General features: G+C 51.5%; 2 protein-coding genes across 3 annotated transcripts in view; one reads left to right on the top strand and one right to left on the bottom strand.

Annotated features, from left to right (window-relative positions):
- CLK3 (CDC like kinase 3) overlaps positions 1-5,131 on the top strand; it is an 87,169-nt gene extending 82,038 nt beyond the window's left edge. For both annotated transcript variants that reach the window (XM_056865742.1, XM_056865743.1), the window contains 5 exons: positions 1,065-1,194; positions 1,505-1,587; positions 2,974-3,053; positions 3,595-3,685; positions 4,935-5,131. In XM_056865742.1, coding sequence (XP_056721720.1) covers positions 1,065-1,194; positions 1,505-1,587; positions 2,974-3,053; positions 3,595-3,685; positions 4,935-5,120 — 570 coding nt within the window. In that variant the 3' untranslated portion in view covers positions 5,121-5,131. The remainder of the gene's footprint in view (positions 1-1,064; positions 1,195-1,504; positions 1,588-2,973; positions 3,054-3,594; positions 3,686-4,934) is intronic.
- Positions 5,132-8,197: 3,066 nt separating this feature from the next.
- On the bottom strand, positions 8,198-26,952 carry EDC3 (enhancer of mRNA decapping 3). The gene is made up of 6 exons (XM_056865847.1): positions 26,778-26,952; positions 23,641-23,960; positions 18,705-19,037; positions 12,045-12,198; positions 9,627-9,844; positions 8,198-8,533 (listed from the first exon to the last, which is right to left on the bottom strand). The coding sequence occupies exons 1-6, from the start codon at positions 26,939-26,941 to the stop codon at positions 8,199-8,201; spliced, it is 1,524 nt and encodes a 507-aa protein (XP_056721825.1). The 5' UTR covers positions 26,942-26,952; the 3' UTR covers position 8,198.
- Positions 26,953-27,296: the final 344 nt, after the last annotated feature.

Genomic DNA, 27,296 nt, shown 5'->3' on the forward strand with positions numbered 1-27,296 from the left:
GGCTTGCCTTACCTTAGGGAGCCAGCATGGTGTAGTGGTTAAGAGCGGTGGTTTGGAGCGTTGGAGTCTGAACTGGAGAACTGGGTTTGATTCCCCACTCCTCCACGTGAGTGGCGGAGGCTAATCTGGTGAACTGGATTGGTTTCCCTGCTCCTACACACGAAGCCAGCTGGGTGACCTTGGGCAAGTCACACTCTCTCATCTTCACCTACCTCCCAGGATGTCTGTTGTGGGGAAGGGAAGGTGATTGTAAGCCTGTTTGAGACTTCCTTAAGTGGTAGAGAAAGTCAGCATATAAAAACCACCTCTTCTTCTTACCTTCTGCCACTTTGTGTGGCCTGTTTGACATGCTGAGTGTTTGCTTTCATTGTTATTGTACTATCTTTTAACAAATGGTCCACATCTTCTCGAGCAACTTCGGAGCAAAAGGTTCAGTTCCTCTTAGAGGACTCTGACCCTCAGCGTACTTATTTTGTTGCTTGTTTTTTGGAGGCTGCAGAGAAGAGACGAAGGGAGGTGTTTTTAGAGATGGGTCTTATTGAAATGTTATGGTGTTGTTGTTCAAGACCTTGGTCTAAGAACAGGAGGGAAAGAAAGAAAGTCATTTTACTATCATTCCGTAGCCGCCTTTCTCCCTTGCCGAATTCAAGGCGGCTTACAATGCAAATAAAACGACAATTTAAAAGAAGCACGCACACATAAAAGGCCGCATTTAAAATCTCCAACTCGGACTGCCAGTAAACAAGAACTGAATGAGTCAAATGCAGTCCTGAATGAAACTGCCTCCTAAAGAATGAATGTGAGGGGGCCAGGCGCACATTTCTGGGAAGGTTGTTCCATAACTGTGGGGCCGCTCCCAAAAAGGCCCTCTCGTGTTCTCCCCAGACCAGCTTCTTTGATTGGCAGAACAGTCAGGAGAGACTTTTCCTTGCTATCCGAATTCAGTCTCCAAGCCCCCCAGTAAAGCCTTTGCTTTAAATCTCCGACTGTAGCAGACGGTCATCTGCTAGAAGATCCCATCATTGGAAGCTTAACTGAAAAGGGCCCTGTCTCGTGTCTTACAGAGCTGCGAGGAGAGGTTGATCAGGAACACGAGCCTCCGGGTGGCCGATTTTGGGAGCGCCACGTTCGATCACGAGCACCACACCACCATCGTGGCGACACGGCACTATCGCCCGCCGGAGGTGATCTTGGGTGAGTCGGCTTTGCCTGCCAAGATTTTGAGCAGCTAGGAAAGTAACACAAAGGAGGAAATTTTTATGGGGCAGGGGGGTACATATGCTGGTTCTATGACCTTAGGCAGTTCATGAGAGGGAGGGCATCTTGGCCATCTTCTGGGCATGGAGTAGGGGTCACTGGGGGTGTGTGTGTGGGAGGTAGTTGTGAATTTCCTGCATTGTGCAGGGGGTTGGACTAGATGACCCTGGTGGTCCCTTCCAACTCTATGATTCTATGAAAAACGAGTTTCCAGCCTTCAGTCAGCATTGTGTGTTCCTCTTTGCAGAGCTGGGCTGGGCACAACCGTGTGACGTGTGGAGCATTGGCTGCATCCTCTTTGAGTACTACCGGGGGTTCACGCTCTTCCAGGTACGTCAGTTGGGATAAATCCAAATGTGCCCGCCGAAATTATTTTTTAACTTCCCCCTCAACCGATCTAGCAAGCATTTCTCAATGCTCATCTGTGGTTAGGGACCGCTCTGTAAGTGCTGGGAAGCCGCAGAAAAACAAACGTTGATGCACCACCGCTGGGCAGTGGGCTCCTTCCACCTTCATCTTGGCAGGAAGTGGGGCTGGACTGAGGATTAGACAGGGCAGCACATGGCCCAGTATCTCTCTGTCTCTCTCAAAAAAATGCAGGGCTTGGCTGGACAGGATTGGGGAGGGGACTGAGGATTAGACAGGGCAGTATCTCTCTCAAAAAATGCAGGGCTTGGCTGGATTGGGGGGAGGGGTTGTGGCTCGGTAGAGCATCTGCTTGGCATGCAGAAGGTCCCTGGTTCAATCCCTGGCATCGCCAGTTAAAGGGACCAGGCAAGTAGGTGATGTGAAAGACCCCTGCCTGAGACCCTGGAGAGCTGCTGCCAGTCTGAGTAGACAATACTGACTTTGATGGACTGAGGGTCTGATTTAGTACAAGGCAGCTTCATGTGTTCATTAGACAGGGTAGCACACGGCCCAGTATCTCTCTCTCAAAAAATGCAGGCATAGTGATGTTCTTTGAATAGCTAAGACAGGGATCAGGCAAGTGATTTTAGAAAGAGGGCAGGCCAGGTAGGGCTTTTGCCCAGCAAGACTTTGATAACGCCATTGGCTGTGCAGATTAAAAAAAAAAACAACGTTGCTTTGGCAGCACCTGCCACCACAGCACAAGGATCGTCACTATGTGGCTGTAGGTAAGCTGCAGCAGCCATTTTGTGGCTGCGCCCACCACGCTGCGTCATCATTCCAAAGGTGACCACAGGCTTAAGAACATTGGGGGACCCCTGAAGTAAGAGCTGCTAAGAAAGGCTGTTAAAACAGCCTTGTCTCATGCCCTGTTCTGAGGCAACGGAGGATGGTTGTTTCCTCAGGAAGGCATATTGGGCAGAGTTGACATAGAATCATAGAGTTGGAATGGGCCATACAGGCCATCTAGTCCAACCCCCTGCTTAATGCAGGATCAGCCTAGAGCATCCCTGACAAGTGTTTGTCCAGCCTCTGCTTCAAGACTGCCAGTGAGGGGGAGCTCACCGCCTCCCTAGGTAACCGATTCCACTGTTGAACAACTCTTAACTGTAAAAAAATTTGTTCCTAATATCCAGCTGGCACCTTTCCTCCTGCAATTTAAACCCATTTTTGCGAGTCCTATCCTCTGCTGCCAACAGGAACAGCTCCCTGCCCTCCTCTGACAGCCCTTCAAATACTTGAAGAGAAAGGCAGGGTATAAATGAATAAAATAAAATAATAAAATGTGTCTTTTGTTTTACTCCACAGACTCATGAGAATAGAGAGCATCTTGTGATGATGGAGAAAATTCTCGGCCCGATCCCACAGAACATGATCCGCAAAACAAGGTGAGCCCATTGGTTTTGTCGAGCAAAGACCTGCCTTCCTCGGGAGGTGGTGAAATCTCCTTCCCTGGAGGTTTTTAAGCAGAGGCTAGATGGCCATCTGTCAGCAATGCTGATTCTGTGACCTTAGGCAGATCATGAAAGGGAGGGCATCTTGGCCATCTTCTGGGCATGGAGTAGGGGGTCACTAGGGGTTTGGGGGGGCAGGTACTTGTGAATTTACTGCATTGTGCAGGGGGTTGGACTAGATGACCCTGGTGGTCCCTTCCAACTCTATGATTCTAAGAAAGACATAGTGAGAGAACTCCCGCTCTGTTTTCTCGATGAATATGAGCAAAACTCTTTCCTCCCAGTTTCTCTGGAGGCACTAAGCCCTCTCTGTAGATAGCAAACTTGTGTGCCCTGGACTCCAGTTGTGTATATTTTGCTTTCGAGGTTGCCCGTGTTACAAACCCATGGCGAAGTTGTCGTGGGGAAGGAAAGGGTCCTGCTTTAGACGTTGGTAACTCTGTTCTCTTAACCGCTTCTGTCTCTTCCCACCCAGGAAGCAAAAGTACTTTCACAAGGGAGGCTTGGTGTGGGACGAGAACACCTCTGACGGGAGATACGTCCAGGAGAACTGTAAACCACTACAGGTGAGAGCGGGCGACGTTGAGAAATAGCGAGCAGGTTCAAAATAAGTGTGTTCTGACCTCACAGGGCTCCGTCAGTGATGGAGCATAGGCAGATGGTCTACTCGGTGCCTGCAAGATTCTCTTACATCATTCTTCTCTCCATTTTATCCTCACAATAACCCTATGAGGTAGGTTAGGCTAGGAGTGTGTGACCGGCCCAAGGTCACCCAGGGAGCTTCTATGGCAGAGCGAGGATTTGAACCTGGGTCTCACTGAGCTAGCACAGTGTGGTGGTGAAGAGTGGCGGACTCTGATCTGGAGAACTGGGTTGGTTTCCCCACTCCTCCAGGCGAAGCCTCTTGGGTGACCTTGGGCCAGTCCCAGTTCTCCCTGAGCTCTCTCAGCATCACCTACCTCCCAAGGTACCTGTTGTGGGGAGAGGAAGGGAAGGCAATTGTAAGCCAGTTTGATTCTACTTAAAAGGTGGAGAAAATCAGCATATAAAAACCAACTCCTTCTTAAGAACATAAGAAAAGCCCTGCTGGATCAGACTAAGGCCCATCAAGTCCAGCAGTCTGTCCACACAGTGGCCAACCAGGTGCCTCTAGGAAGCCCACAAGCAAGACGACTGCAGCAGCATTGTCCTGCCTGTGTTCCACAGCACCTACAATAATAGGCATGCTTCTCTCATCCTGGAGAGAAGAGGTATGCATCATGACTAGTAGCCATTTTGACTAGTAGCCATGGATAGCCCTCTCCTCTATGAACATGTCCACTTCCGTCTTCAAGCCTTCCAAGTTGGTATCCATCACCACATCCTGGGGCAGGGAGTTCCACAATTTAACTATGCGTTAACTTCCTTGGAGGCGTCCCATCCAAGTATTAACCAGGGCCGTCCCTGCTTAGCTTCCGAGATCTGATGGGATCGGGCGAGCCTGGGCCCATCCACAGGCCTTGATAGACTGAGAGTTTGATTCGGTACAAGGCAGCTTCATGTAGGATTTTTTAGCACTTTTTGTGCTTCTGTTTGTGGACTGCTCGGAAACTTGCCGAAGCAGTGTGTCAGCGAGCCCTTTCCTTCTCTCGCCACATCCTGGGGCAGGGAGTTCCACAGTTTAGCTGTGCATTGTGAAGAACTACTTCATTTTATCAGTTTTGAATCTCGCCCTCCGGCTTCAGCAGATGACTCCACGTCCTGGTATTACGAGAGAGGGAGAAAAGCTTCTTCTCCTCATTCCCCCTCTGACTTTTCTTCCCTTCCCCCCCCCAGACCTACATGCTGCACGATTCCCCCGAGCACATGCAATTCTTCAGCCTGATGAGGCAGATGTTAGCGTTTGATCCCTCCCAGCGGATCACGTTCACCGAAGCCCTGCTGCACTCGTTCTTCGCCAGCCTGTCCCCGGAGGAGAGGCGTCTGACCTGCCGAGACTCGAGCCGGGACCTGAGCAGATGACTGGCGGGCGGAGGCGGGGGATCCCGCGGGGAAGTGTACATAGTGCAAGACTGGCCTGGCCTGTGCGTCGGGGGCTCCGGAGAGCCTGGCGCGGCGCGGCATTTCGAGGCATCGGTGCAATGTCAAACGGACCCTGGTCATGGGAGGGGAAGAGACAGCTCCTGAGAAGCACAGATTTGTCTCATATTTATATGTTGTAAAGTTGAAATAAAGTGTTTCATATTGTTTGATAATTTACTTGTATGATTGCGTCCCGCTGTTTTTTCTCCCCAGGTTTACGGACCTTTTTTTTTTCTTTTGGTTTAACAATAAAAACAGTGGTTTTGTATCTTGCCACGAACTTTAACCAGGAGTTTACAAAGTAGTTTCTTACCTTGCTGTGTACCAGTCAGCCCTTAACTTTCTTTTTTTGTGTGTGCAAAGGAGCCAGTGTAAGATGTAGGAAGCGGGAATGGGAGTATGATTTTTGTGCAGCTAATCCATGCCTTGGTTCCATCACCAGCCAAAAGGGAGACTGCAGCCAAGAAATCATAAGGAGATTGAGACTGGGAAGGATGTGTCACTGGCCACCAAGATCAAGTTAATTCATGCCATCGTATTCCCTATTACTATGTATGGGTGTGAAAGCTGGATATTGAAGAAAGCAAGTAGATTCTTTTGAAATGGGGTGTTGGAGGAGAGTGTTACGGATACCGTGGACGGCCAAAAAAAAAAAGGGTTATAGGGGCTTCCAGGAAGCCCACAAACAAGATGACTGCGGCAGCATTATCCCGGCTGTGTTCCACAGCACCTACTATAATAGGCATACTCCTCTCATTCTGGAGAGAAGAGGTGTGCATCATGACTAGAAGCCATGAATACCCCTCTCCTCCATGAACATGTCCACTCCCCTCTTCAAGCCTTCCAAGTTGGCAGCCATCACATCCTGGGGCAGGGAGTTCCACAATTTATGCATTGTGTGAAGAAATACTTCCTTTTATGTGTTGCGTCTCCCGCCCTCCGGCTTTAGCAGATGACCTCTGAGAAACCATTTAACTTGAGCGCTGACGGAAGCCTTCCTTGAGAATGCATAACCGCAGTGACATTGCTAGATTCCAGTAGCACCTTAACGGCTGCCAATATTTCCGGGGGGCCAGCTTTTGACAAGTCAAGCTCATACCCCCCCAAAAGCTTGTTAGTCTCGAATCTGGCTGTTCCGTTGCAGACCAACACGGCTACCCTCTGGAACGACAGTTAAATTAGCAGCCAATTTAAACATGTATGACCCTCCTGAAATTTCAACAGTGCCAGTGATGCGCATCAAAGCTGCCCTCATACTATGTGCAGCGCCTCTTGTCTATTGACGGCAGGAATGTCTACGTTGCCGGCAGCTCTCTAGGGTCTTTCCCGTCACCCACCCCTCCAATCCAATGAAGTTTCTTTTTAAAAACAACAAGCCGCCCTCCTTAAAGGAGGTTTGTTCTAAATCTGTTTTTTATTTCCCCCTTAGGGTAACTCCCAATGGATCCCAACAGAAGTCGGGTTCAGGTAGCCAACTCAAGGTTGACTCAGCCTTCCATCCTTCCGAGGTCGGTCAAATGAGTACCCAGCTTGCTGGGGGTAAAGGGAAGACTGAGGAAGGCACTGGCAAACCACCCCGCAAACAAAGTTGCCTGGGAAACGTTGGGATGTGACGTCACCCCATGGGTCAGGAATGAAGGGATCCTTTACCTTTTAAGGTAACTCCAGCAGGAGAAAAACGGCTCCTTCGAGACAAATGACAACACACGAAAAGGTTTCCTGCTTTTAACTGTATGTTTTAATCACTGTCACGGCTGGGCAAGAGAGTTTCAGTATGGCACCTGTAGAGACACGGACACGGGGTGTCGAGCGCGGTCGATTGCTCGGGAGGCATTCAAGCTTGGTCGCTTCGCAGCGCTTTTCGTCCCCGAAGCCTAGACAGTGCTGGGCCACACAGCACCCTGGGGGAACAGCAAGCGGCTGCCAGCAAGGGGCTAGTCTCCTGAGTGGGAAGGGGAGACAGCGGCAACGCACGACTCGCTGGCAGTGTTTATACAGAACTCATGCTCGAAGCGCAAGAGCCAGGTTGGATCAGTGCAACGGCACATGCGGGGACAGAAGTGAGTATGCAGGCCGGCCTTGGAGAACGCCATCTTCTGCGATGCTGCACCCTCGTGTTCCTGACCGAGACATACCGACAACGGCGTGAAACAAGATGCCGCGGTTGCGCATACAAATCTTCCTTCGGCTTTTGAGCCGCGGGGGGCTGAAGTGCCTTCCTCCGCCCGCATTTGTTCCCAGAACCTAGATGAAGAAGGAATTGTGGGGGGGGGGGGGGAGAGAACCACCAGCAATGTGGATTCTACAGTAACATCGCAGGACGACTACTTGTGAGTGGCCAGCACAAGTATCAGCACCGTTTCGCCCGCTCCCTCTCAGCTTTAAGCCACTTGCTCAACCAGCGAAGAAAGAAACAAAACCCCAAAAAGGGAAGCGACCGCTAGCTAGCTGGTTCGGCGTCTTCCCAGCTGCCAGCGAGGACACCAGGCAGAATAGTCCAAGGTCCCAAAGGGTGGGTTGAGGTGTGGATTGAGAGATGAGCTTTAGCTGCACAGGAAGGGGGCGCACAGTAAAAGGGGTGCAAGAGTTCCCGTGTGATGAAGGAGTGGGGGGCTGCACCCGAGAAACCCCTCCTCCCACTACAGGGGAAAAAAACCCCCACAGAAATCCCATCATCCAGTACACAACTGGGCAGGGGCACTTGCATGTGTGAATGGACACATTTCCCCACCACCGACAACTTTCTTAACCGGTTGAAGCCAGCGGCTCTCCGGGGTGTTCGTTCAGACAACGAATGGCACTGGAGCAACCAAGGCTCTGCGGTAACACACCAAGTCCCTTCTTCGTTCTCTCTAACACTTCGGGTTTCTCCTGGAAGGAAACAACAAACCCAGGGCTTTTTTTCTCTTTTTTTGCTTCCTTAAGGCGTCACAGTTTTAATAAGGTCAGGATTCCTTTTGTGAAGGGGGCGGGGGGCGACTCGGCCCCCTCCCGCCTCCCCAGAGTCTGCGGCCGGCCCTAGGTCGAGTGCAGGGGGATGACGAACTTGCAGCCGAAAGGCGAGTGGTAGTTGATGCCCACCTCCCGGAAGACCTGCTGCGGGATGCCGATGTCGCACAGGTACACCCGCCCGGCCCTCTCGCCCAGCGGCAGGGGCAGCCCCAGGGCCAGCGACCACTTGGCGTCGATGCCCTGCTCCGCCTCGCTCACGGGGGGGTCGATGCTGAGGACCGGGGCGCGGTTCTGGTTGGCCCAGTCCACCACGGCCTTGTACCATGGCTGGTCCCGCAGGAAGGCATTTTCGTGGCAATCCAAGCAGTTTATCACTAAGTCGACGGGCGTGGCTGGAAGATCTGGTGAGAGAAAGAAAGGGCTCGCTGACACACCGCTTTGGCAAGTTTCCGAGCAGTCCACAAACAGAACAACAAGTGCTAAAAAATCCCACATGAAGCTGCCTTGTACCGAATCAAACTCTCAGTCTATCAAGGCCTGTGCCTGTGGATGGGCCCAGGCTAGCCCGATCCCATCAGATCTCGGAAGCTAAGCAGGGACGGCCCTGGTTAATGCTTGGATGGGACGCCTCCAAGGAAGTTAACTAATAGTTAAATTGTGGAACTCCCTGTCCCAGGATGTGGTGATGGATACCAACTTGGAAGACTTGAAGAGGGGAGTGGACATGTTCATGAAAGAGAGGGCTATCCATGGCTACTAGTCATGATGCATACCTCTTCTCTCCAGGATCAGAGGAGCATGCCTATTATATTAGGTGCTGTGGAACACAGGCAGGACAATGCTGTTGCAGTTGTCTTGTTTGGGGGCTTCCTAGAGGCACCTGGTTGGTCGCTGTGGGAATAGACTGCTGGACTTGATGGGCCTGGGTCTGATCCAGCAGGGCTTTTCATAGCAGTCCAGGGCTGCTATGCAGAGGCAGGCAATAGCAAACCACCTCCATACCTCTCTTGCCTTTAAAACCCAACGGGGTCACCATGAGTCGGCTGTGACTTGACGGCACTTTACACCACCAAAGTCCACTCAGATAAGCAGCAGCTCTCCAATCTCCTACTCTGATCCCTATAACTGGGAGATGCCAGTTGCACGTTTCCTCCCTCTGCATCAGCCAAGTCTGAAGCCTTCACTCCGAAAGAAGCCCCCCCCCCCCGAGAACTTTGGCTGAGCTGAGCGGCAGGGTATGCCACGTCGCCCCTTTCGGATTACGCGTCCTTCGGTAGACCCACAGGGATGTTAGAAACACACCAGGACTTTTGCCACTAGATGGAGCTCCTCCATCAGAAGCCTGTGCTGCGCAGCCTAAACTGGCCTCTTGACCGGCACGCATATCACACCTCGGCGTTTAACTGATTAAAGGCGTGCGCAAGGCTGCCCTAAAAAAAAAAAAAGACGGACCCGGGCTCTTCAGCGCCATGCTCTGAGAGATGCTCGCCTTACCTTTGACGCTGGACACTTGCTGCCCATGAGTCTTCCCGAAGAGCGTCAGCTCGTTGGTGATCGACTCCAGCATCTTGACGAAGTTGGGAAGGAAGAGGATGACCTGGACGTCGTGGTTGGAAAGGTGCCGACCGCAGCTGATCCCCTGGGCCCCCTTCACGTGGGGGCCGCACAGCAAGGCCACCGTGGGGCGCTGGTGTATGTTCTTCGGGTTCAGCCTGGAAGTTGAGAGGTGCGGAAGGTCAGCTGGTTTCCCAGAGTGCCTTTGTCATCTATACTCGCGGCGTTCAGGCTAAGAACCCTGGCCTTTCCAAAAGGGGGGCTTTGAAAATCACAGTGGTTCAGACGGTGAAACTGCTGTGATCGTAACTCTTCAAGACCCCGGGAATGAGAAGGGCATGAAAATCTAGTTCCTCAAAGGTTATTTATTTGTTATTTTATTTAATTCATTTATACTCCCCCTTTCTCCCCAATCATAGAGTTGGAAGGAACCACCAGGGTGATCTAGTCCAAACCCTGGCACAATGCAGGAAATTAACAACTACCTCCCCCACCGCACGTGACCCCTACTCCATGCCCAGAAGATGGCCTCCTTCTCATGATCTGCTTAAGGTCATAGAATCAGCACTGCTGACAGATGGCCATCTAACCTCTGCTTAAAAACCTCCAGGGAAGGAGAGTTCACCACCTCCCGAGGAAGCCCGTCCCATTGACTGTTCTGATAGAAATGGGGTCTCAAAGCCGCTTACATCATTCTCCATTTTATCCTCACAACCATCACCCTGTTGAGAGTCCCAAGGTCACCCAGCCAGCTCCCAAGGCAGAGTGGGGAATTCGAACGCGGGTCTCCCAAACCCTAGTCCAACACTCTTAACCACTACAGCATGCTGGCTCTCAAGGCTGCTTTCTAAAAGTGCCGGAACAATTCTGTTGTCTCGCTGGCACAAACGAAAGGTTCGCAGTTGATATCTCACGCAAAACTACAATTTCACTACAGTAGTTAGCTTGCGAAGCCAAGATTCGCTTTATGGTTTCAAACCCCGGTTTGCCTCAACAAATGCTGGCTCCGCTGCCATCTCTTCGTTGTCTGGGAGGACACAGCCAGGAAACAAGCCAGCATGTCTGAATTCATACACCACACAAAACCGTAGCTGACTAATTGGGGACTGTTAACAAACCAACTTCCCTCTTTCAGACCCATTAACTGCTAGCGCGGCCTGCGTGCAAACAGACAATCCCCATTATCCACAGTTAATTTAAGCAAGCCGCGCCGCCTGTAATGAACCAGAGAATCAAACGCTTAGATCTCCTCAATCTTGGCAACCGACCGAATCTTCGGAACATGCCGTTCCTTCTCCTGCGTTTGATTGCACCAGCCGGCGGTGCTGCCAGGTGAATTCCCCGGGTCAGACTGCGCCGACACATTCCGCTGGCGTGCAGGAATGTAAACAAGCCCTTCGTGGAGTAATGAAGCCGATGGCTTGACAAAGGAAGGAGAAGCGGAGGTTCCAAAGTCTTCAGGTGGTTGGCTTGTGGGATTTCCTTGCAGCTCACAGGCAAGGGCCCTTTGTGTAAAACAAGAGGGCTGCAGGCTCAAAAGAGGTAACGGGGGTCTCTGGGGAGATCCCCTGAAGCACGTTTTAACTTCCACTGAGCAAACGAGATTTTTTTTTTTTAAGCCATGCTAATAGCCCCAACTCTGCTGCCCTTTAGTCTGAACTATGGCTTGTGTTCCTTGCTGGGAAGGAGAACCCCAGAGTTGCTTGGATCCACTGAAGGATTCCTACAGACAAAAAGGGGAGGCAATTTTAACATGGTTCAACCCCTCCTGCTGCAGACTCCCAAGAGAGAGCTAGTGGGGTGTAGTGGTTAGGAGCGGCAGACTCTAATCTGGAGAACCGGGTTCGAGTCCCCGCTCCTCCACACGAAGCCCGCTGGGTGACCTTGGGCTAGTCACGGCTCTCTCCAAACTCTCTCAGCCCCACCTATCTCACAAGGTGTCTGCTGTGGGAAGGGGAGGCGACTGTAAGCCGTTTTGATATTCCGTAAAAGGTAGAGAAAAGCAGGGTGTAAAAATCAACTACTCTTCATAGGTCCCTGGGAAAGTAAACAGGGCTGCGTGCCTGCTTCCCAGTGTGGTGTAGCGGTTAGGACTCTAATCTGGACACTCAGGTTTGATTCTCCGCTCCACCATGAGTGGCAGACACTAATCTGGTGAACTGGTTGGTTTCTCCACTCCTACACATGAAGCCAGCTGGGTGACTTTGGGCTAGTCACAGTTCTCTCCGAGCTCTCTCAGCCCTGTCTACCTCACAGGCGGGTCTGTTGTGGGAAGAGGAAGGAGAGATGATTGCAAACCGGTTTGGTTCTCCTTAAAAAGGTAGAGAAAGCCAGCATATAAAAACCAACTCTTCTTACCTGTTGGGTCCTCCGAGCAGACTCAACGCCATCTGACTGGCACAAACCCCAGTCATTTCCAGCCTCCGCTCCAGGGTCAGCCCGTGTTTTTCAGCCACTGAGAGCAGCTTCTTGTGCAGTTCGTAAGAGACGCTCGGGACGACCAGCCCAGAATCTGAAAGGCGGAACGGAAGGACACGATTAGGCAATCCCAACTCCTCTTCCCCCCAAAAAAGCAGCTAGCTCTCACGCACGCGCAAAACGGTTCTGCTTTCGTACCGGTGTTGTCTTTTCTTGACCACCAAAGGCACACAAATGCAGACAAGTAGCTGCGCATTTCACACAGAATTAAACACAGTAAACAATTATAGTTGAAAGGGACCACCAGGGTCATCTAGTCCAACCCCCTGCTCAATGCAGGAAATTCACAACTACCTCCCCCACACACCCCCAGTGACCCCTACTCCATGCCCAGAAGATGGCCAAGATGCCCTCCCTCTCACCATCTGCCTAAGGTCATAGAATCAGCCTTGCTGACAGATGGCCATCTAGCATCTGCTTAAAAACCTCCAGGGAAGGAGCTCACCACCTCCCGAGGAAGCCTGTTCCACTGAGGAACCACTCTGTCAGAAAATTCTTCCTAATGTCTAGACGGAAACTATTTTGATTTAATTTCAACCCGTTGGTTCTGGTCCGACCTTCTGGATCAGTTCTAACCTATTCCAAACTGGGCCTTGATGAGTACATCAAGACTAGAACCGGCCGATGCAGCCTTGGGGGGATAAGAAGAAGGAAAAGAACAACTAGGTCTCGGAGCCTAGTTTACATACTAGAATCAAAGTAACCGATGCAGCACTGAACGCAATCACCTCGTACAGAATCAGACCAACCGCCCATCTAGCTCGGTAACGTCTACTCTGATTGGCAGTTAGTTGCTCTTCAGCATGGTGTAGTGGGTAAGAGCAGTGGTTTGGAGCGGTGGGCTCTCATCTGGAGAACCGGGTTCGATTCCCCCACTCCTCCACATGAGCGGCAGAGGCTAATCTGGTGAACTGGATTTGTTTCCCCACTCCTCCACACGAAGCTAGCTGGGTGACCTTGGGCAAGTTACAGCTCTGTTAGAGCTCTCTCTGCCCCACCTACCTCACAGGGTGTCTGCTGTGGGGAGGGGGAGGGAAGGGGTTTGGAAGACGGTTTGATAGTGATAGAGAAAGTTGGCCTATAAAAACCAGCTCCTTTTCTTCTTCAAAGGGTTTTATGGCAGATCTTAAAAGAAGCCAGGGACCTTCTGGGTGTGAAGCACATGCCGGTCGGAATAGACCTGGGTTTGGCTCAGCGTAAGGCACCATGTGTCGTTCATGAGTGTTTTCGCCTAACAACCATGTCCTTTCAGGATGTCCACACACACGGGTGTTGGTCGTTCACCTGGCTGTGAACACCTGTGTACATGTAGCCCTTGTGCTTGCCATGCAGCCGCCCACAGAGGTACGTTAACTTGCAGGACAGCAAGCAGCTTTCGGGGTAAGAGTTGTTAGGTCAGCTGCGCTAAGAGTTAACCAACTGATCTAAAAAGATCTAAAAAGGGACGGAGAGCCACTAGGAAAGGTCCAGGAGCGTGGGGAGCTGGCTGGAGACGCAACCCCCCTCCCATCTACACACCCCAATTGTTAATTTAATTGTAGGCCATTTTGAGACTCCTTAAAAGGTAAAGAACTGTTAATTGGGAGGGACTGTGGCTCAGTGGTAGAGCATCAGCTTGGCATGCAGAAGGTCCCAGGTTCAATCCCTGCCATCTCCAGGCAAGTAGGTGATGTGAACGACCTCAGCCCGAGACCCTGGAGAGCCGCTGCCAGTCTGAGTAGACAATACCAACTTTGATGGACCTTGATGGTTGGATTCAGTATAAAGCAGCTTCATGTGCAAAAAGGCCTTATGGCAAGCGTGGGAAAGGTGAATTGCTTATACACCTGACCTCGCATGTTAACAGCCAATTAAGATAATTGCCTTCCCTTAATCAGTTTTATTGCGTGCATCGCCCAGGTTAACGCTAAGTTGTTCTCAAAAACACTTGATAGCAGAAGCTCGGGAGGGGGAAAAAACCCCACAAAACAAAACCCGAACGTTCAAAGTCACAAGCCCCCCCCACACACACACACACTTCTGAACTTGTCACACGGCATTCACGGCGCGCCTTCTAGAGTCATGCAAGGGTCAACCGCTGCCTGCTCCCGCCTGCCTTGGATCCAAGCTCCCGGCATCGAGAGCTGGAGGGAAATTCAGGGGCCGAGGTGGACGGCGGAGCTGTGCTCCCTGCCAACCCACATCCTTTTGCTGTCTTGCGACGGCGTCCCACAGGAGCAACCACCACCACAGGCCTTCGTAGGCGCAGCTGGTTTTTTTTCATCTTTTCATGTTCTGGGAAATTTGTTCCGTTCACACTCTCGCCTTCCTCCCATTTGGGAACTTGGGATGGGACACGGTTCCCCAAAAGTCTCAGCAGGAAATAACCCGAGCCTACAAGCCCCGTGGTGCAGAGTGGGAAGCTGCAGTACTGCAGTCCAAGCTCTGCCCACGACCTGAGTTCAATCCCGACGGAAGTCGGTTTCGGGTAGCCAGCTCAAGGTCAACTCAGCCTTCCATCCTTCCGAGGTCGGTCAAATGAGGACCCAGCTTGCTGGGGGTAAAGGGAAGAGGACTGGCAAACCATCCCCTAAACAAAGTCTGCCTAGGAAACATCGGGATGTGACATCACCCCATGGGTCAGGAGTGACCCGGTGCTTGCACAGAGGACCTTTACCTTTTTTTTACGAGTGACTTTGCAGCGGCCCCTAACCAAGTTGGTACCTGTCAAGATGGGAGAGGAGGGCTTAGCTTTGAAAAATAGTGCATGTGGACGAGAGGGGTCCATAAATATTCCAGGATATGGTCATTAAAAAAAAATGCTGTCAAGTAGCAGCTCACTTATGGCGACCCTTCATGGGGTTTTCAAGGCGAGAGACAAACAGAGGTGGTTTGTCATTGCCTGCCTCTGCATAGCAACCCCGGACTTCCCTGATGGTTTCCCATCCAAGCACTAAGAGCTAGCATGGTGTAGTGGTTAAGAATGGTAGTTTGGGGCGGTGGACTCCGATCTGGAGAATTGGGTTTGATTCCCCACTCCTCTGCATGAGCGGCGGAGACTAATCTGGTGAACTGGGTTGGTTTCCCCACTCCTCCACACGAAGCCAGCTGGGTGACCTTGGGCACGTTTCAGCTCTTTTAGAGCTCTCTCAGCCCCACCTACTTCACAGGGTGTCTGTCTGTTGTGGGGAGGGGAAGAGAAGGCGATAGGAAGCGGGTTTGAGTCTCCCTTAAGTGGTAGAGAAAGTCGGCATATAAAAACCAACTCTTCTTCTTCCTCTTCTTCTAACCAGGGCCGACCCTGCTTAGCTTCCCAGATCTGACAAGATTGGGCCAGCCAGATAAGGGCAAGAGACGGACAGAGGTAGTTTGCCATTGCCTGCCTCTGTGTAGCAACCCTGGACTTCCTTGGTGGTCTCCCATCCAGGTATGAGCCAGGACTGACCCCGCTTAGCTTCTGAGACTGGACAAGACAGGGCTAGCTTGGCCTATCCAGGTCAGGGCAAATGTGGCCTCCCAGCCAACATTCGAAATCCGTATCCTAGGCAAATGCCATTCTAATCCGAGGGCAGCTGACTCAGAAGCAGGTCCCAGTATCACAGTGGGCCCGACCTGTGTTGCCAACAAGATGCCCAGATTCAGGCTGCGACGCTTGGCAGAGCACGAAGCAAGACATGCCCCGTCCTGCACACAAAAGCCAGAAAGGAAAACAGACCAGAGGCAGAGTCGGAGAGCCAAGAAAAATGCCACGCCAGCCAAGATCCGCTGTAATCTCCGCGCACCGGGGCTCCTAATCAAGCAGCTTCCGACCCCTGGCTTGGATACATTCCCTAGCACCCCTCTCCCCGCCCGCCCCCCCAGATCAACAGGGAAGAAGCTTGCTGAACTGCCTATGTGGTCCTGCAAGTCCCCCAACCCTCCTCAGTTACATTCTGTCCAGAAGCTTAGGCCAAGCTTAGGCAGAAAGTCCCAGGTTCAATCCCCGGCATCTCCAGTTAACGGGACTAGGCAGGTAGGTGATGTGAACAAAGGAGAAGAAGAAGAGTTGGTTTTTATATGCCGACTTTCTCTACCGCTTAAAGGAAACACAAATCAGCTTCCAATCACCTTCCCTTCCCCTCCCCACAACAGACACCCTGTAAGATAGGTGAGGCTGAGAGAGCTCTAAGAGAGCTGTGACTTGCCCAAGGTCATCCAGCTGGCTTCATGTGTAGGAGCGGGGAAACCAATCCGGTTCACCAGATTAGCTTCCGCGGTTCATGTGGAGGCGTGGGGAGTCAAACCCGGTTCTCCAGATCAGAGTCCACCGCTCTTAGCCACTACGCCACACTGGCTCTCAGCGTGAAAGACCCCCGCCTGAGACCCTAGAGAGCCGCTGCTGGTCTGAGTAGACAATACCGATTTTGATGGACCGAGGGTCATGTGGCAGTAAAGGACCGTAAAAGCTCGCATCTCTCCACAGCGAGCCCCGCTGAAATAAACGGGAGCTGTGCAAGGGGAAAGAGAACCTCCACGGGGAAGATCGTGCCCAATTTGACATGCGCTTCAGCTCCATTGGTTCGACACCTACAGGGGTTTTGGATTGTAAGCCCTCCCCCAGAGAATGATATGACCTTAGACAGGTATGATCTTAGGCAGATCATGAGAGGGAGGGCACCTTGGCCATCGTCTGGGCGTGGAGTAGGGGTCACTGGGTGTGTGTGTGGGGGGGAGGTGGTTGTGAAATTCCTGTATTGTGCGGGGGATTGGACTAGATGACTCAGGTGGTCCCTTCCAACTCTATGGTTCTATAAATTACACACACACACACCCCGGTTCAGTTTCTGGGAGCTCTCCAGTCCCAAGGCTGCTCCAGGGACATAGTTTGCAGCGGGAGAGGTAGATAAAGGAGGGAGATTACACCGCGCTCTTGCACGCGAGGACGCCGTGGCCCCGAGCGGCATTGACGCTCGGCCCTGATTGCCTCTCCAGTGGAAGCGTGCGAGCTCCCAGGCGACTTCCCTTCTTCTCACTCACGCAAGGCCCGACCGGTCCGACCGGCTTATCGGAGCCAGACTGCACTAAATAAACTCAGAGGGGAAAGCCGATCGGGAGGAGGCGGCGGCGTGGAAACCTGAAGAACAACACGGGCGGCCACAGAGGAGAGCTGGACGGGGGCCAGGCTGGGTTGTGCTCGGGCCGGGAGACAGAGGGAGGGGGGGTTGTATTGTTCCCTAATTAAGAGGTAATAAAAACAGATCCGTTCAGGCCTTGATCTCTTTCACAGCCGCTGAAGACACCACAAAGGCAGATACTGGAGAAATGCTGGGAGGGGGCATTTGCCACACACACCCCAACTGTGCTCTGCCCCTGACCTGGATGGCCCTGGCTAGCTCAGTCTCATCCAATCTCATAAGAACATCAGAACGTAAGAAAGGCCCTGCTGGATCAGACCAAGGTCTATTCACACAGTGGCCAACCAGGTGTCAATCTTGGAAGCTAAGCGGGATCAGCCCTGGTTCGCGTTTGGATGGGAGACCGACAAGAAGAAGAAGAGTTGGTTTTTCTATGCCGACTTTCTCTGCTACTTAAGGGAAACTCAAACCAGCTTACAATCACCTTCCCTTCCCCTCCCCACAACAGACACCCAGTGAGGCAGGTGGGTATGAGAGAGCTGTGACTAGCCCAAGGTCACCCAGCTGGCTTTGTGTGGAGGAGTGGGGAAACCAACCCGGTTCTCCAGATTAACCTCCACCGCTGCTCGTGTGGAGGAGTGGGGAATCAAACCCGGTTCTCCAGATCAGACTCCACTGCTCCAAACCACCGCTCTTAACCACTACACCAAGAAAGTCCAGGGTAGCTATGCAGACGCAGGCAGTGGCAAACCACCATCTCTTGCCTTGAAAACCATACAGGGTCGCCATAAGTCGGTTGCGACTTGATGGGGAAAAAAACCCCAAACAAACGCAGAACAAACTCTGCTTCTATATCCCGTCCCCTCTTCGTACTTCCCGCTTGCCGCCACTTCTCAACACCTGTGACTACGTGTGGCAGAAACAAAGCTATTTACCTCTGTAGTGAGTGTGTCACATAACCACAGTGCTCCGTACAACAACCTTGCAGAGTAGGTACATATAACCCCCCCCCCCCCGGCCTTGTTACAGATTACAGAAGTACTGGCTGGATATTAGGGAAAAGTTTTTTAAAGGAAGAGTTGTTTGACAGTGGAATCAGTTACCTGGAGAGGTGGTGAGCTCCCCCCTCACTGGCGGTCTTTAAGCAGAGGCTGGACAAGCACTTGTCAGGGATGCACTAAGATGATCCTGCATTGAGCAGGGGGTTGGACTAGATGGCCTCTATGGCCCCTTCCAACTCTATGATTCTGTATTTCTGTTCTTCTCCAAACACTTGTGCAGCTTTCCACACAACACATGGAAAGAGGATCACACTGCACTTAACAAAAGGGCTTCGCCGAGATGAAATCTGATTAGCCCAGATGGTCTATGCTGACAACACAACCCTCGTCAAATCGTTCTCCGGCTATACCCCAAAGCTGCCAAGTTTACTAAAAAGCTGGCATACCAGTGCAGAACTCTTTGCTGGCCTGGGGCACGGTGATCCTCCGGTACACGATGGGCTCGGATTCCAAGATGTTCTCGTCGTGGCGATAGCGGGCGGACTTCTCGTTCGGCGTGCCCCTGGAGCGGGTCCCGCTCTTCCGCTCAAATGTCTCTATCTCCTCGAACACGGCTGCCTTGTCGAAGAGCGCCAGGTTCCCCTCGAAGTCGAAGTCGGTGTCCGGGATCTCCTCAATGTCGTCCCCAAAGCACTCGTCGTCCTTGTTCTTCATCGGCCCGTTCTTCGCACCGCTCTTCTTCGGGGTGGCCTGGTTCGGGTGGCGGCTGCTGGAGGACCCTGCATCGAAGAGCGAGGCGGGGAAAGAGGGTCAGGCGCAGGAGGAAGGACTCGGGGTTAGCAAAACGCTCTTTCGCTGCGGGACGTCCACGTATTTTAGGAATACGTGAAACTGCCTTATGCTGAATCAGAACGTTGACCCATCAAGGTCAGTATTGTCTACTTAGACTGGCAGCGGCTCTCCAGGGTCTCAGGCACTTAAAGGTCTTTCACATCCCCTACTGTCTGGTTCTTTTAACTGGAGATGCTAGGAATTGAACCTGGGACCTTCTGCGTGCAAACGCTTTACCACTGAGCCAGGGTCCCAGATCAAGGTCTTTCACATCACCTCCTGCTTGGTCCTTTGAAATTCGAGATGCAGGGGACTGAACCTGGGTCCTTCTGCATGCAAAGCAGCTGCTCTACCACTGAGCCAGGGCCTCGGGTCAAGGCCTTTCCCCTCTACTGATCTTAACAACCAGAGACGCCAAGGATTGAACCTGGGACCTTCTGCATGCAAAGCAGAGGCTCTTCCAATGAGCCAGGGTCCCCGATCAAGGTTTTTTTTAATATCCTTGATCATTAATCTTCTAACCAAAGCCCTTCAATGTCAGCTGTGACTCAGTGGTAGAGCCTCCACATGGCATGCAAAAGGTCCCAGGTTCAATCCCTGGGACCTCCAGTTCAAGGGCCCAGGCAAGTAGGCGATGTGAAAGACCCCTGCCTGAGACCCTGGAGAGCCGCTGCCGATCTGAGTAGACAATACTGACTTTGATGGACAGAGAGTGTGATTCAGCATAAGGCAGCTTCATGGGTTCACAAGACGGTAAAAGTTCAGTTTTCTCTAAGAGAACTGTGACTAGCCCAAGGTCACCCAGCTGGTTTCGTGTGCAGGAGTGGGGGAAACAAATCCAGTTCACCAGATTGGCCTCCGCCGCCCATGAGGAGGAGCGGGGAATCAAACCCGGCTCTCCAGATCAGAGTCCACCGCTCCAAACCACCGCTCTTAACCACTACACCACGCTTGGCCCCTAGACGCCGACAGAAGAGCTGTCACCAGAGCAGAAAGAAACGATAGTTGGGACGCTCCCTGCAAGCTCCCAGCAGACACCCTGAACCAGTGCCAACCTCGGGCCCCACCAAAGCTAAACACGCCACGGAGGTCAGCCGCTTAATCCGCCCGAATGGCTTGCCAGCCTCAGAATCTTGCTGACTCCGCGGCTGGCTTCGCTATAAAGACGGTGGAGAACCAAAAGTGACATCACGTGTCAAGATCAGCCACCGAAGCCTGTTGGCCGGCGTCCTCAAAAGCACCGCCGGGCCATGGGGAGAGTTCGAGATGAAAACCAGTCAAGAGGGGCCGGGGGCGCTTTCTGCAGCGATGCATCAAACTGACTACGGGGGGCGGGGGGAGAACCTCTCAGTTTTAGGAATGGGGAGAGTACATTTTATTCTCGAGATCAGAACTTCTCAACCATAAATCCTCAACCACTATGGGTCCAAATGCATGAGGTACCAGGCAAATGAGGACGGGATCCGCCCAGCATTTTTAAAATGCAAACGCGCGTGATCTCCTAGGGGCTTGTCCATTTTAACCCCTGAGGGAGGTCCCTTCCAAGAAGAAGAGTTAGTTTTTATATGCGATGTTCTCTACCTTTTAAGAAGAATCAAACCAGCTTACAATCACCTTCCCTTCCCCTCCCCACAACAGACACCTTGTGAGGTAGGTGGGAATGAGAGAGTTTGGAGAGAACTGTGACTAGCCCAAGGTCACCCAGCTGGCTCCATGTGGAGGAGTGGGGAAATGAACTCGGTTCACCAGATTAGCGTCCGCCACTCCTAACCACGACCCCCCACAACGGGCTGCTGCCCCCCGGTCTATGGACCAGATTGCCTCTAGAACAAGTTCTCAACAAGGGGGGAATTTTAGGGTTCCAGGGAGGAATTTGGACCACTATTCAGCAAAGATGTCCTGTAGATTATGTACAATCTGTAAAATTGTAGTTTGTTTGTTTTTAGTTATCTTGGGAAGGGGGGGGAATTATATTCTGAACAATGGTGAAAGGGGGGAATGGAGCAAAAAAGGTTGAGAACCACTGCTCTAGAACCAGCATGGTGTAGTGGTTAAGAGTGGTGGTTTGGAACGGGTGGACCCTGATTTGGAGAATCGGGTTTGATCCCCCACTCCTCCACATGAAGCCAGCTGGGTGTCCTTGGGCCAGTCACAGCTCTCTCAGCCCCACCTACATCACAGGGTGTCTGTTGTGGGGAGGGGAAGGTGATTGTAAGCCAGTTTGATTCTTCCTTAAGTGGTAGAGAAAGTCGGCATATAAAAACCAACTCTTCTTCTTCAGGTTAAAATCCCCACTCTGCCACGGAAGCTCGCTGGGTGACCTCAGGCCGGTAACCCACTCTCAGCCTAACCTACCTCACAGGGTTGTCGTGAAGAGAAAACGGAGGGAAGGAGAACCGCTCTGGCTCCCCGTCGAGGAAAAAGGCGGGGTATAAATAAATAAATAGAGCGGTTTGCCCTGAAGTCAAAGATTTTTTTTTTGCCCGGCTGCTTCTCGTTCGCTTGGCAGCCTGCCAGGAGAAACCTCCCTTGGAAGAAGGTAAACAAGGGCTCCCGGGATTATTCAGCCACCGGCGTGAAACCACCCTGGCGGGCCTGCCTCCAAAAAACTCCTTTCAATGCCGCGCTGCCAGCCCTCGCGTGGAAGAGCCCAGCGCCAGCCCTGCACGCAAGCCATTGTTGTACGGCCTGTACCGCTTTTTTGTTTATGGATTCCTTTCGCCCCGGCGTTAAAAAGAAAGAAAGGTACGTCGCGACTTTGCCCCTGCCTTCGCACGCACGCCGCAGGGCGCCTGAAGGTCAGCTCTCGCTCATTCAATGCAGGGCAAAGCTCTGAGGAATAATAAAGAACATGGGAACATTTTATCCCTGTCCTCCTTGGGTTCCTCAGCGTTCCAAAAGTTAAAATTGGTCATCGCGGGGTCACTGGAAATGATGCACCCTCCGCATGAGCAAAAAAAAGGGTGTGCGTGTGTGGAAGCTCATTCAAGGCCTGGAATGTCTGAGCCAACGTCTGAACCAACCCCAAGTCCTCAAACTAGATTAGCAAGATGGTGAGGGGGGGAGGAAAGGTTGAAGGAGCTGGGTATGTTTAGCCTGGAGAGGAGAAGACCGAGAGGGGATATGAGAACCATCTTCAAGTACTTGAAGGGCTTTCACATAGAGGAAGGTGCCGAGTTATTTTCTGTTGCCCCAGAAGGTCGGACCAGAACCAAATTATATTAAAGGAGTTTCCATCTAAACATTAGGAAGAATTTTCTAACAGAGCAGTTCCTTGGAAGGTGGGCACAGTTCCTTCCCTGGAGGTTTTTAAGAAGAGGCTAGATGGCCATCTGTCAGCAATGCTGATTCTATGACCTCAAGCAGATCATGAGAGGGAGGGCCTCTTGGCCATCTTCTGGGCATGGAGTTGGGGTCACTGGGTGAGTGTGGGGGGGTGAGGTAGTTGTGAATTTCCTGCATTGTGCAGGGGGTTGGACTAGATGACCCTGGTAGTCCCTTCCAACTCTATGATTCTAAGAGGATGGAATATGGAAGCAACCCCTTTCTCTTGCTGCTCTGGGCTACTTGGACAGTATCCAAAGGTGAGCATAACCAGTTTGAAGCTGGATGTTCCACCAAGGGGAGAAACAGTGCATTTCAGTCTACTGTTCACCCTTCCTAGGGTTCCCAACCCAACCTGGGCAGGATGTGACGTCACTTGTGCATCACCCTCTGGGCCCCCTCCCCATGTCTCTACGTTCTTCATGACGTACCTGGAATTTCTCGCTTGAACCGCTGCAGACTTGAGTACTGGCGAGCAAGAATACTTTGAAAATGAGTAAACTAGCCAGCCGAGCCAAGGGCCGGGGGAGCCTTTATGGACAAACCGATGATGTCACAAAAGCCCCCCCTCACACCTGCCGGGATGACTCCTGGGACATCCGCAAAGCCAACAGGGTGTTTCCCCTCTCCTCCACATGAAGCCAGCCGGGTGACCCCGCGTCCCACTTTGGCCATAAGGAACCCACGGGGCTGCCTTATACTGAGTCAGACGGTTGGCTCATCAGCACCGTCTGCTCTGGCCGGCAGTGGCTCTCCAGGGTATCAGTGAAGAGGTCTTCCACCACCTACTACGGGGGCCTTTTAACTGGAGATGCCGGGGACGGAACCGGGATCAGAGGAGCATGCTTACTGTATTAGGTGCTTTGGGACACAGGCAGGATGGTGCTGCTGCCGTCGTCTTGTTTGGGGGCTTCCTAGAGGCCCCTGGTTGGCCACTGTGTGAACAGACTGCTGGACTTGATGGGCCTGGGTCTGATCCAGCACGGCTCTTCTTATATTCTAACTGAGGACTTTCTGCACACAGTCGCTGGGTCTTGCCCAAAGCCCACCTCGAGACTTCCGAGAGAGAGAAGCCGGCAGCAGTGTGGCCACAAAAATGCCAGTAAAGGGGGTTAAGATTCTTTCTGGCATTTGGGTTGACAACACACAATGATAACTTTGCCTGTCCGTCGGCACGGCCACCAGCCTAAAGAGGACGGGTAGCCCCCCCGCAGCTGCTACACTCACACGAGTTGTGCCTCCGGCGGAAGACCTTCGACTGACTCAAGGACTCCATGTGCCGATCCATGTAGCTCTTGGAGCACTGATGCTGCTGGGGGGAGACAGCCACGTCTTGGCTCCTCCCGTCGGCCCTCCTGGGGATGTTCTGGGGGGCGCTGCTGGAAGAGCCGGGCTTCTTCGGCAGTTTGCCAGTGCCGTTCTGACTGACGCCCCCTTGGCATCCGACACCGGGCACGCCAAGGTCGTTCTGCTGGAAGTCTCCACACGGACCGTTGTCTCCAGGGCCCGGGATCTCCAGGATCTTCAGCTCGGTGATGTCCCCCGCTCTGCACAAAGGAAGAGGGCCAAACAAAACGTGACTTGGAAAGAAGGCGGTTAAGAGGAGACATGATAGAGGTCTATACAATTATGCATGGTTTGGAGAGAGTGGACAGAGAAGCTTTTCTCCCTCTCATAATGCCAGAATGTGGGGTCATCTGCTGAAGCTGGTGGGTGAGAGATTCAAAACTGATAAAAAGAAGTATTTCTTCACCCAATGCATAGTTAAATTTTGGAACTTCCCGCCTCAGGATGTGGTGATGGCTGCCAACCTGGAAGGCTTTAAGAGGGGAGTGGACATGTTCATGGAGGAGAGGGGTATTCATGGCTACTAGTCAGAATGGATACTAGTCATGATGCATACCTATTATCTCCAGGATCAGAGGAGCATGCCTAGTATATTAGGTGCTTTGGGACCCAGGCAGGATAATGCTGCTGCAGTCACTTTGTTTGGGGGCTTCCTAGAGACCCCTGGTTGATTATTGTGTGAACAGACTGCTGGACTTGATGGGCCTGGGTCTGATCCAGCAGGGCTTTTCTTACGTTCTTATGACTGCGCAAAAAAGTTACTGACGTTTACAGGAACGCCAGGCCGGTGAGCGGGCTTTTACACCTGGGAGGGGAAAACCGGCAAGGACTTGTGCCGGCGTCGTTCCGTTGACAGTTTATGTCACCGCAGGGAAACGCACCAGGGCAAAACGAAGAAAAGCACCAAGCTTCATGAATCAACGCACATTCGCAAACAGGGACCCAGAACCAGTTTTTCAAGTTTCACGAGGCAAGCGGACTCCACGGAGCTGCCAGTTATATTCTCTTACCCATACTGAAAAATGTTGAGCAGGTGGGGGAAAATAAGGATCTGTTCCCTAGGGTCACACGAACACATGAAGCTGCCTTATTCTGAATCAGACCTGTGGTCCATCAAGGTCAGTATTGTCTACTCAGACTGGCAGAGGCTCTCCAGGGTCTCAGGCTGAGGAGGTCTTTCCCATCACCTACTTGCCTGGTCCCATTAACTGGAGATGCCGGGGATTGAAGCAGATGCTCTGCCACTGAGCCACGGCCCCTCCCAAGCAATTTTGATGCACTATTCCTCAAAGCATGCCTTGACTCAGTGAGGTTTCTCAGATATTTAAAGGGGAGGGGGAGAGAAGGCAGGGCTCAAAAACTTGAGGGATTCTTCAGATTTGAAATGAAAGGTGATTTTCAGATGCAAACAACTCCCATAATTAAGCCTGTCGCTGCAGAGTGGCTAAGAGAATAAGCTTCTGCCCAGGAGGTCACTGGTACAAATCTCTCGCCCATCGTATGCTCATTAGGAGATGTTAAGAATACCACTTTCTCTAGCCACCCCCCTCCCCAAAGTGGGGACAATACCGGCCTACCTTACAGTGCTGTTGTAAAGACTACTGAGCTGTGTGTGAAATGCTCTGATCACTGAAAGTGCGGTGTAAAGTATTTCCACTGCTGCACTAAAAACAGAAACACGGGCAGAGGGAATGAGAATTTATTTCTCAGAGCTGACAAGTTTTCAACAGGAAAAAAAAGAGTCCTTGAGAAAAAACAAGGAGTTGCTTAATCCCGGTTTCCAAACTGGGCTGTATCACATGTCCTTTTCTTCCTGTTAAATAACTGCAGCAAAAGGTACATTCATAAAATGCCATCGTCCCTCGACGGCAGTAGGTGTGTTGATTTTGGACGGTCTTCTACTTTTCAGCAAGGTAAGGAAACAACTGTCAACCTGTTATCTGGAAACTGTTTCCCCCGCCCTCCGCTTACATGTTCCTGCCACATACTGCAATCTAACCGACAGCTCCCATAATCATGTTTCAACGGTGAAGATCCAGATTACCCGTGCAATTGAAAGAAAAGCACCGTGAAAAACACGTCCTTTCCTCCTACATATGGAATGGCAGAAATCACGGGACGCTGCTTCCCATCTTTGTAAAAAAGCAGAAAAGGACAGATAGATGGACAGGCAGGCCTTTTAAAAATAAATAACTTTTTTCTAGAAAAGGAGTTGGAAATAAGGGTAATTTCTTCCCGGCCAACCACACACACAACTTGACAGGCTATTGTTAAAGTGAATGGGAAATTCAGTTCATTATTTCTTTTAAAGGTTTCTTGTGGCACAAATCCCAATAGCAGAATTCTAAAGACCGTGAGCTAGGAAGCATATAAGTTCCAGCCCCAATTTTTTTAAAACTTTCAAGATTGGCTAGGTTGTATCAATTGTTCAAAAGACAGCTCGAGTCTTTATTTTCCCGATCTGGAAGGTACACATTTCAGACTAAAATGCTTCATAAGAAAATAAAGAAAAACCACGTACTTGTTACCTCGATTTGGCCCGACCCCTTCCTGCAAATGAAAAACTCTGAATTCCTCACATGTAACACATGCACATACTGATAGCAGCTTGTGTGTGTGTGTGTATTAAGTGCCATCAAGAAGCTTCCGACTCATGCCGGCCCTATGAATCCAAAATGTCTTATCTTTGACACCTTTGCTCAGATCTTGCAAACTGAGGGCCATGGCTTCCTTTATTGGGTCAATTCATCTCTTGATGGGTCTTCCTCTTTTCCTGCTGCCTTCAACTTTTCCTAGCCTTATTGTCTTTTCTAGTGACTCTTGTCTTCTCATAATGTGACCAAAATATGCCAGCTTCAGTTTAGTCATTTTAGCTTCTAGGGTCAGTTCAGGCTTGATTTGATCTATATCCCATTCGGCTCCATGCCTGACATTTTTGAGCAGCTTGTACGTCTCTGCATATTTTCTGAGATGGTTTGTAATGTTCCAGACATTTGTACGAGCAGGTGGACACTTACCTGAAGGTGACCTCGGGTACCAAACACTTGACCCCATTGTGAAAAGGCCGCGTTAGAGAGATCGTCTGGCTGACTTGGTCCACGGCTGAAACTCTTCCCTGGTAGACTCCCAAACTGTCTCCACAGTTGATTGAGACGATGCTTCCAAGCCAATCTGTAGCCATGTTTTCCCTGATCACTGCAAAGCAAAGGGAGAACGGAGAAGGCAAAAAAAAGTTAGATTAAAAAAATATATATATTACAGTGATTTCACACACGCTTCAAGCTTGGCTTCAGACCACTACCGACACCCATTTTTCTTGAACACGTGAGCACATGAAGCTGCTTTCTACTGAATCAGACCCTTGGTCCATCAAAGTCAGTATTGTCTACTCAGACCAGCAGTGGCTTTCCAGGGTCTCAGGCTGAGGTCTTTCATGTCACCCACCTGCCTGGTCCCTTTAACTGGAGATGCCAGGGATTGACACTGGGACTTTCTGCACACTGAGCAGATGCTCTACCACTGAGACATGGCCCCTC

This window comes from Euleptes europaea, chromosome 20 (genome assembly GCF_029931775.1).
Source record: "Euleptes europaea isolate rEulEur1 chromosome 20, rEulEur1.hap1, whole genome shotgun sequence".
Lineage (NCBI taxonomy): Eukaryota > Metazoa > Chordata > Lepidosauria > Squamata > Sphaerodactylidae > Euleptes > Euleptes europaea.